At 36.0% G+C, this 10,875-nt stretch overlaps 2 protein-coding genes across 3 annotated transcripts in view; both read left to right on the top strand.

Annotated features, from left to right (window-relative positions):
- LOC144657496 (peroxisomal membrane protein PEX14-like) overlaps positions 1 to 10,875 on the top strand; it is a 307,100-nt gene that overhangs the window by 137,397 nt on the left and 158,828 nt on the right. The gene's annotated exons all lie outside the window — the stretch shown is intronic.
- On the top strand, positions 2,864 to 10,299 carry LOC144657523 (uncharacterized). Of its 2 annotated transcripts, none has more exons than XM_078517883.1 (6): positions 2,864 to 3,085; positions 7,169 to 7,247; positions 8,051 to 8,185; positions 8,577 to 8,720; positions 9,321 to 9,468; positions 10,171 to 10,299. In XM_078517883.1, the coding sequence occupies exons 1-6, from the start codon at positions 2,879 to 2,881 to the stop codon at positions 10,172 to 10,174; spliced, it is 717 nt and encodes a 238-aa protein (XP_078374009.1). In that variant the 5' UTR covers positions 2,864 to 2,878; the 3' UTR covers positions 10,175 to 10,299. The 2 variants fall into 2 exon arrangements, with proteins under 2 accessions (XP_078374009.1, XP_078374010.1); XM_078517884.1 differs by lacking the exon at positions 2,864 to 3,085 and adding an exon at positions 5,068 to 5,212.

Below are 10,875 nucleotides of genomic sequence, written 5' to 3'. Positions count from 1 at the left end.
GCCAAGAAAATGGTATAAAAACAAACTTAAACAATGCGAAAATATTTCTATTTCATTTTATTACAAATATAAGTCGTAAAAGCCGATTTAAGAAAGCTTCAATATTTACAATAGCAATTAGTGAAGAAATTTGAATATTTCATATGGGCATGCTGTGACCTCACAAACATAGGATGGTAAGCCTGTGGTTTAACCGTTGCCAGGCAAAAGGGTGCATTTTCTAAAAAAATATCAGAAGATTTTCATGCTGAACTTTCCTAGGTATTTTTACCAACAAACCAGTTGAAATTTTTAGAGAATATTCCAGCCCTTCCCATTTAACGTGGGCGTCTTATATTAGGTTATAAATTTTGCTCTTTAATTTCCCCGGCAGTATAGAGTCCTGTTATGTAATAGCACATTTGCACGATGTCGTCATTTGACTACAACTACCAGAATTCATTTAGCTTTTCTTTTGATATTTAAATTATGAATCCCCAGTGGGGTTTGAAAAACAATTGCTCTAATTAGAATGATAAAAGAAAAAGCGAAGGATTCTTGTAGCTGTAGTCAAATATGTCATCATGCCAATCGCCTATTGGTAATGGCCTACTATTCTGTCATAACACCTTGAAAACAAAGGCCATTCTTTCAACCCATCCTTTCACAGCAGAAACGGAGAAATTATTGATATTTATTAATCAGGAACCACTTTACTTTCACAATCCTGATTGAATCACGATAAAAGATGACATTCAGGAGGGAAGAAAAGAAGTTTTACCATTCACGTCCAATGACAGCCTTCCTTTAACGCTGGTGGTGACGTGTCTGGATTAGAAGGGAAGTATGTCTGCCTGATGGAAACTAAATAATTATAGAAAGAAGAAATTTACTTCTGTTAAATATTGTGTGGTCAACATTTCTGTACAATAGATTAAATTAAACCAAATGCGAGGAATACCGTAAATAATCGATTTAGCGCCATGGCGCTTTGAGAGCGGCGCTTATTCGAGAGCGGCACTTATTTCAACTACCGGTAAACTGAACACTGACGGGAATATAAAGTCAATATAGAGAGAATCGAGTGAGGCGCGTACTAGTTGTGCACAATTTAATCGAATGAAGTACAATAGGTAACATGAACACAGTTTCACAGTCTCTTTCACACTCTCTTACCCAAATTAGCGCGAGCGGCGCTTATCAAATTATTTTCGTAAAGGTAAAGACATGTGTAAAGGTGCGGCGCTTATTCGAGAGCGGCGCTAATTCGAGTAGCGGCGCTTAATTGATCATTTACGTTACGTGTACATCAACACGCACGCTTTTGGTCTTGAACTATTCTAATTATGATAATTTTGCTATGCTTATTGTTACAATAGACAACAATTGTCTACCCAGCGAGATGGAGAAAAAATTTATGACTTTCGTGTCTTATCTTAAAATTATCGTGTTTTATTATTTCTTTTAGTCCACTGCTCCCATATAAGCCTGCTGTAGTTGCTTTGTATTACACAGCCATTTGTAAAATTTATTCCAAGAATGAACAATTGGAAGTTTGTCTATAATTCTATGACTCTGATGTTACTCCGTCGTCTTTTCTCGTGAATACAAAACCCTGCATATGCCCTGTGCGGTAAAATGTTCAGTAATTTGCATACAGCAATTAAAACTGAAGTTTTTGCGACTGGAGTCGTTACCCAGTAAACAGGTGTGTTGTCCGAAACAGTTCTGAATAAATACAAGAGCCGTGAATGAGTAAATATCTAGCTACTTGTGAATCAAGACGATTTCTTTTGTATTTTGTTTTATTCCCCTGAACTACGATGCCAATTCTAAGACACAGTACTTTTCACGTCCCGGCAAAGCCTGTGCCGCTTGTCAAAATTTAAAAATGTCCCGTGTCGCTTCTTTATCGCGCGCACTTCACGTCGCTGTCGGTAGTTAAATTGATGGAAAGTGCTTGTCGTTGTCAGAATTTAAGTTTTTTCAAAGGGTTGTCGTTTGTCGGGATTTAATTTGGCAGGGCCTAAACTGTCGCGTGAAGAATGTGTGATCTCACCACCTGGTGTGTTTTACGGACTGGAACTGTCATCCAGCTGCCTGTTTAAGTTAGAAACCAATTCGTCTATGAAACTGAAAAACTTTCCAAGAAAACAATTAGAAACATTTCAGATCTAGAGGGTGATCAAAATATATTTTCTCGTTCTAATATCAATGCATTGTCCGAGAAGACACAACTAGGATAAAGGAAATCTTTATGTCACGGGGATTTTGCTTTAAATTCTGAAATTAGTTGTACGGAACTTCACCCATGAAAAACATTGTATATGAACATTTAAAGGAAGAATTTGCGGAGAGAAATCAAACCACAGCTACTGAAATATCGATTTTTTTGAAGACGAGCGGGAACAACTTGAAAACTTTAGCCTTAATTTTTCAAGAAATAATCCATTTCTGTCCAAGCCATCCGCAGCCACTACGCTTGTTAACCGTTTCAGTGCACTAATATATCAATTGTTAATACAAATGGACCATTATCTTTAGGATATACAAGGATATATTTTGGCTATTCCAAAATCAGCGACAACGCCCCTTCAACTACAGAGTGCAAGAAATTTGTAAATATCGTTTAAGAGGTTTTCAGAAATAGCTTGGAACTTAACGACATAATCCTGATCTAACCTGCTGGGGAAATAAATGAATAAACAAACAAAATAATACATCAGTGCCGATCATGGGACAGAAAAGTTAGCTTTGTAGCGAGAAAAATAAGAGTACTAAGCTTAGATATTGACCATTTATTTCTAATTTATGGTAGGGAAAAGGCAATACTAAGCAACTGAGACTGTTACGTTTTCACAATTTAGGATAAATAAAAGTTTTCACGGATCCAGTCAACATGCTAATGAAGTTCTTTGTTGTACGCATTCTATCAACATGCGCCGTTGTAAAAGACACGTATGTCTACAGTTCTTTCCTTTGTAATGCATCGTCGGCTTCTGTGACTACACAGAACATTTTACCATTCTATTTTTCGGCAGGATCTTCTTATATGTTGACGACGATCGACACTATTCGTGGAGACTGGTTCCATTTAAAATATCTCGTATGTTGTTAGGCTAATATGTGTGTCGTTCGTGTGGAAATAGAAACAGAATAAGTAAAAAGAAGTATATTCCGTGAAAATCTAAAAAAGCCAGATTATACTAGCAGTGCTAAATTTAGATAAAAGCTAAAAATTATGCTCGGTTTTCTTCATATGGCAAAACATTATGCTAGCACAATCGACAAAAGCCTAGAAACCGCTACTAGGCAAATAGGTGTGTCATATCCGTGTGGAAATTTGCAATTGATTACTACAACCCTGTGACTTTCATGCCACGTTTCTCTGACAAATGTAAAAGCTGGCCTTAACCTTGCTTGTGTGTAGATTTTTAATATTTTCTTTACTTTGTTATATTTCTGTAGTAATTTATTTGGTAACAAAATTTTTGACTAAAACCTTAACTAAGCAAACAGGTGTTCTGTCTGAAAAATATACATGAGCTATGATCGGGTGAATATCAGTATATATTAATATCAATAAGGTTCGGAATTATTTTTCACAGTAAAATCACAACCATACTCATTTCACGTGGGCTTTTCAGAATGAACTACACCTTAAAGCAAGCAAATGATTTGATTCGATCCTTTGTCTTCAATGTCATACGTTTCTCTTTTTTGTGCTTTCATTGACAATACATTCTCATTTTGAACGTAATTTGCATTATAACAATTAAAATGAAAGTTTTCGTAACTTAAACCTTTTCCCAGCAAACAGGTGTGCTGTCTGAAAAATATACATGAGCCATGTTCGGGTAAATATTAGTATACATAAATATTAATAATTTTATTTTACAATGAAATCACAACGATACTAATTTCTGTTACTACCATTTTTATGTGGGCATCTCATGTGAATTTAGTTCAGCTATTTGTTAGAAATAAATTGGAACCTAACGAAATAATCTTCATATAACCTGCCCGGATAATAAATAGATAAACAAAAAAAAAAGAATGCTATTATCCGATCACGGGACGGAAAAGCCAGCTTTTTAGCGAGAAAAAAGCAAGAGCACTCAGCTAAGATTCACACCATTTTATTTCTAATTAATGATAGGGGAAAGGAAATAGTGAGCAACTGAGACTTTCACGTTTCACAATTTAGGATAAATAAAAGTTTTCGCAGATCCAGTCATCATGCTAATAAAGTTCTTTGTTGTACGCATTCTATCAACATGCGCCGTTGTCAAAGACACGTATGTCTACAGTTTTTTCCTTAGTATTGCATTGTTCTTTTTGACTACACAGAACATTTTACCATTCTGCTTTTATGCAGGTATTAAATGTGGACGACTTTCGACAGTATTCGCGAAGCATGGTTCCATTTTAAAATAGTATCTCGTATGTTACTAGGCTAATAGGTGTGTCGTTCGTGTGGAAATGATAAAAGAATAAGTGAAAAGAAGTGTATTTAAAACTAAATAACGTTTCTTTTTCATTCCGTTAAAGTCAAAAACCCAGATTGAACTAGCAGTGCAAAATAAAGATAAAAGCTAAAAATTTATGCTCGGTTAGCTAAATTATGGCAAACATTATGCTAGCACAATCGACAAAAGCCTAGAAACCACTATTAGGCAAATAGGTGTGTCATCCGTGTGGAAATTTGTAATTGATTATTTACTGCGTTTCTCTGACAAATTTAAAAGCTAGCCTTAACTTTGCTTGTGTTTAAATTTTTAATATTTTCTTTATTTTGCTGCATTTTATCAAAATTAATTGTCTTGTGTGACTAAAACCTTAACAAACCAAACAGGTGTGCTGTCTGAAAAATATACATGAGCTATGATCGGGTGAATATCAGTATATATAAATATCAATAAGTTTAGGAATATTTTTTCCCAGTAAAATCACAACCACACTCATTTCACGTGGACTCCTCGTGTGGAATTTGTTTAGGCATGCGCTGTTTAGTTAGCGAATGCTACTTTCTCTTGTTTGGAGTGTCAGTTGTTATTTTTTAACTTCCGTGATTGGCTCTGTTGGTAGTGGGTGATTATTCTGTCAATAATCATTTAACGCCTTTAAAACGCCTTTTAACAAAAGACATTCTCTCGACGTGGCACAGTTGACCAAGATTTCAAAGAGCACAATACTTAGACAAAGAAGACTTGTTCATACACTGCTTTGTACGGTATGTTATATTTAAAGTTGATTAACGTTAGATTAGATACTGAAAAAAAGAGAAAGTCATAATTCAGAAACCACTTTAATTGTGTGATCCTGATAAAAGCTCAATCCGAAATGAGAGTTACGTCCAGAGATATTCACCATTGTTGTTTAACCACCGCCTTTTTTAACGTGTGCGGTGACCTACACAAATAAAGAAATTTGCTCCCGTTGAAAGATATTGTATGCTCAACATTTCAGCCCAATAGATTAATTTTAATCAAATGTGGGAAATGCGCGCGCTTTTGTTCTTTGATCTTTGCTAAGTTATATATTAGACACTGCAATCCAGCAAGATGGAAGAAAACTCGATACCACAAACATTTTATTCATCAATACTCTATGCAAGTTCTTTTTGTTAAACAATTTATCCTAAGAATGAACAACACCTAAAAGCAAGAAAATTATTTGATTCGATCTTTTGTCTTCCATGTCATACGTTTATCTTTTTTCTGCTTTCATTGGAACTACATTCTCATTTTGAACGTATAATTTGCATGGTAACAATTAAAATTAAAGTTTTTGTGACTTAAACCGATACCTAGCAAACAGGTGTGCTGTCTGAAAAATATGCATGAGCTATGATCGGGTAAATATTAATATTAGTATACATAAATATCAATTACTTTAAAAATATTTTTTTTACAATGAAATCACAACCATACCAATTTCTGTTACTACCAATTGCACGTGGGTATCTCATGTGAATTTAGTTTAGGCATGCTCTTTTCACTAGTTAAAGAGTCTCAGTTATTTTCAAGTATGTTGATTGGCTTTTTGTTATGGGTTATTATTTTGTCGATAACCATTTGAGGCTTCACAAAAAACCTTTCTCACGACGAGGTTCAGATGACTAAGTTTTCAAAGAGAGAGAGCACCTCAGTTTAGACACTAAATTGGAAGTTAGTTTTTGCGACTGTTTAAAAAAGGCAGAACATTACATGGCGGCTTGGGGATACGAGTCTTATCTTTTTCTGCTGATAGTATCTCTCATACCATCAGCACTCAAAGATAAAATTCGTATCCCCCGCGGCAGGGAATTATCTTTTGCGATTTTCTGAAGACAACTTCAATTCAAATTATAACATTTTATTTTTATTTTTGGAGTAACAATCAAAATACAGGTCAAACACCATGCGGATGTTAGTTATGCAAACAAGCAAGCATTTTCGTTTTCGGCACGACGAAAGTCAAAAAAGAACATCGCGAAAATAGACAATTGTAATAGGCACCAACATAATTTTTGATGCACATGTATTTAACTAGTATGGAATTAATTTCTGCGGAAACTTTTTTTGTCGGTAATGCTTATGTGACTTACTTGACTTATGGCCAAAACCCTAGGTGGGTATAGGGCCGGTTTTTTTGTCATTAACCCACCCTCCCAAGTAAAAACAATCATCATTTGGAGTCAGGCAAGTGGCTGTGCTGCTCTCCATGTAACATTGCTTATTAGAATTTCTGGATTCCGTAATCAATAATTTTTACGAGATTGGGGGATTGGCCCCATGCCCAACCCCCAACCTGGAGGGCCAGGGTTTTCTGTCAGGGCGTCCTTTCCTTAGCCACAATATCCCGTTATTTGAAAGGCGCCGGATACCCGCCTTTTGCCGTTGTCGCTCAGCCACAGTACAACTGCATTACCAGGGTTATGACGAGGACATGCGACAGCCGACTTGGTGGCAGAGCCTATGACACGGTGGGCATTTCCCGACACTCTACCAGGGCGCCTTACCACCCTTCAACCCCTAGGTAATGTTTATGTACAGGAACTTGTTTTTGCGGATCATGCACAAAAAAAGTAATTTACCACAATTAACACTTATAAATGAACAAAGCTTTCGTTTTTTTTAATATTTCCTGTATCTTGTTATGATAAATAACAAAATAGACATAAAAATGAACTTTCTTCTCTTTACAGCCCAGCAACATGGAAGGAAAATTCATTGTTTTCGTGTTACTTTTTGGTGCAGTTGCTGTGATGGCAATGGAAGATGATGGTAAATAAATGTCCGTTTTTATCTTGTAGACTTCCATAAACCGCTTTCTTTAAAAAACGTGGCTCTGAAACTGCTATCAGAGATTGTTTTAACTTTGCTATTAATCGATAAAAAATATGGGATCACCGAACTCGTTTTTGAGTTATAAGCACTAAAGGGTAAAAAAAGGTGTTTTAAACAGGTTATACTGTTGCTATGGTTACCAGTGATGTCAAGAGAATTACCACAAAGCGTTTAGCAATGATTGGGCATTTGTTTAATATCAATATTGTATCAACAACTGATAAAGATTTGTAGTATTGACCCATCAAAGTATAAGAGCTGGAAAGTGCTGGTATATGATATACGGGCGGTCATGTACTTAGCTTAATACTAGTTTTGCAAGCATGCAGCCACTCAAACAGGCGAGGCAATTTTTTTCAAACAAACATAACAAGGTTAACAATCCATTGAAAGGAAAAAAAACTTATTAGCAGTCGATAAAACGTGGCCGTGTTGCTGAACTCCTGTCTACAAAACATGACAAATGGTCGCAGGATAGAGGGCTTGAGTCAACCCAGACTATTGGACTAGCATCCTAAACCACTCGGCCACATTGCTTCCCCTCTCGCGTAATGAACCGAAGAAACCTTAGCATAGCTACAATTACAATCTTTTGAAATGCCACCTTTTGAAAAAGAAAAAGGATAAAACCTTCCGTAGCACAGATAGTTACGCCTTCTGAGACAGCCTCTTGCATGCATCAATTCCCGTGATCACCGTGTCCGTTTTCTGATGGGGCGTGTTTTTTTAACTCTTTGCAGACAGCTGTGATTTTCAAGATTACCGCCGGGAATGCGGATGGCTTGGAATAGATAAAGAGACCTGCTTGAAGAGGAACTGCTGCTGGGATGACACTGATCCAAACAATAAGTTTTGCTACGTTAAGAAAGGCACAAGTAAGAATTAAATTTATTGAGATTTCTAAATTGTCTATTTGTCACTTTTAAGCATCCGAACGTTGGAAAATTGACTAAAGAGAAATATGGATAAGTACAAGGTGGATCTTAAAGCTTACTCCATCGATACTCCACAAACTCGTGTCGAGGTCTTACAGCATATTCGTGATAGTTTTAGTGGTTTATCTTCTACCACATACATATTGTAGATTGATTACATTCTCAATCTTTACTGGTACACATATGTTTCCTCTATACATGTATGACAAACATGACATCAGATTATTGTCCCCCAGGCAAAACAATCTTAATAAGGAGGTTTGACACTTTTCACCACAATGCCAATTTTTCGATCTTTAATGCATTCTTTACATTGCAATTTTTCTGACAGGCCTCCCTGATGGTCTTTGTCCTGTTGCTCCTTCTGAACGCGAGGAATGTGGCTATTTTGGAATAACAAAGGATGAATGTCTGGGTAAATCCTGTTGTTGGGACCCGACAGTACCTGACACTAAGTGGTGCTTTAAACAGCCCGGTGAGTATACTACATCATATATTTAGTTTGTATTCTTAATCATAAAACACAATACTCGACTCTGTTACTGATATCCCACCAGATTACCACCAATTAGATTGTCCCAGATTTAGCTCCTCGGCAACGCTTATGTAAAATACCCAATTAGCTCCCACAAAATATAAATAGCTCCCACCACAGTGCTAAATATTACAAGGGTACTTTACGCTGGTGTATAACCTACTGGGACACCTACACTGAGATATTATACACCAAGCTATTGCTTCCCTAAATAAAATAAATAAATCGACTTTGTTTACGAGGGTTGCAGGTAACAGTCTTTCAACTGACAAACCTGTGGCCCTCGGATTCCCTCGGATAGTTAATATACTAAATATATTTTAGATTCATTTCTATTTCATTTTTATTCATCGAAGGCTGTAGCCCGACAGCCAAAGGGTCGATTTCGTTTGTATTGTTTTAGCCAGAGAACGTTTTTTTATACATTTTAAAATAAATGAATGTAATTAATTGAAGTGGAGTTACGTTATTTTCAGACGGATACGTTATTTTTTGTGCTGTTAGTTTTTCTTTCATCTGAAAATGCTTTATATTTTTCAGTGGAGGAGGTGATGGGGTGCTACATCTACCATGGCGTATATGGGACCTGCAAATATGTGTGTGATCCGGGCGAGGAGAAAATGTACGGAATGGGAGAGTGCAAGGGACGCATCTGCTGTTACCATGGCTACCCAGAGGCTTCTAACGAGTAGGCAAACGTTCTTAAGTTTGTAAAAGGCATCTGAGAAAAAATGTTAGCATTAAACCTTTGAAGAACTCTGGCGGTGTACATTTACATGTTGCATGGTCAACATCTCAAAACAAAAATATGACATACCATTTCTTATCTGTCTAATGTTCCTTACTCGACCGAGAGTAACATTCAGAAGAAATAATCATCGAGTGTTTTATCCGTATTACCAAGCAGTCACTTTTTAAAGGTAGAATGCAATTATCAAAAAATAATTATAAAGTTAATGACTTGTGATTAATTTTCATTTAATACCTATGTCAACTGGCTGCCTGGCTCCGCTAGCCCCCCATGTTTATTCCAGGCAGCCAGTACTCTTATTTTTACTGATAATTAATTTTGTAAAGGCAAGAGTACAAATAAAGATTGGTGTTGTTGTTGTTGTCAGAACACGAGCTAGCTACGTTCTCGGAAACACATCACCACTATTGAAAAAGGAACATTATAAGATATTTAGTTATGTTTAAAATTGAATGTACGGGTAAAAAATCTGATTTTTTATTTAATTAGTTTTCCATTAAAAAACTAGAGTGTGAATTTATTTTTAATTAACTTGTATTGTTAATTTTGATTAGTCTATTTTAGATAAAATATGGCAAAACATCAGTTATTGTAGAAGCCTCTTTTTGTATCAAATAACGATTGTATCTTATTTTACAGATGAAGCCTGAACAGCTGACATGCATGTGCATCGCGGGGAAAATAACTTAAATTAGCATTTAGCAAATATGACATGTAAAGGGAACATGGTGTAAAAGGAAAAAAATAAAAGTTACTTCTGTAACAAGACAGCAATGTTTCATTTTTCAATGAATACAGACTGGCGTGCGGTAGTATACAGTTATACTGTTGGATATATAAAGCTCTTATACACTGCAGTACATATACTTAAATTCATTAAGAATGTTTACTTTGGGGAAAATAAGTTTGGACAAGGCTTTACTGTACCTGTAAACAATGTCATGTTCTGACTGGTCAGTGCTTCATTTTTACACAAGCACATCGTGTAACGGGTATGCAATTTTTGTACAAATATTAGGCCGAATATCACTTAGGTTATGTTTACACGGGACCGGTCCGGAACGGTTCCGGTCCGGTCCCGTGTAAACGTAGCCCATTAAAGTTCTATTTGCAACAATGAAAATTTTTCCTCAGAAAAGAACCTAAATAGCCTAAATTTGTGTTAACTACCATTTATGTTAGAACCTGTTTAGACTAACCTGGAAAACTAGGTTCTTACTCGCAAGTTTTCACTCTATTTCCCTTCACTGCTCGGCTTTCAAACAAATGTGCATAGTATTGTAAATAACATGTCTTGTCTACAACTAAACGGTTTCAGAAAGACTAAAAAAAAGCTCACTTGAT

Source organism: Oculina patagonica, chromosome 6 (assembly GCF_052425735.1).
Source record: "Oculina patagonica isolate OP01 chromosome 6, crgOcupat, whole genome shotgun sequence".
NCBI lineage: Eukaryota > Metazoa > Cnidaria > Anthozoa > Scleractinia > Oculinidae > Oculina > Oculina patagonica.
This window is presented reverse-complemented; position numbering and strand designations above follow the sequence as displayed.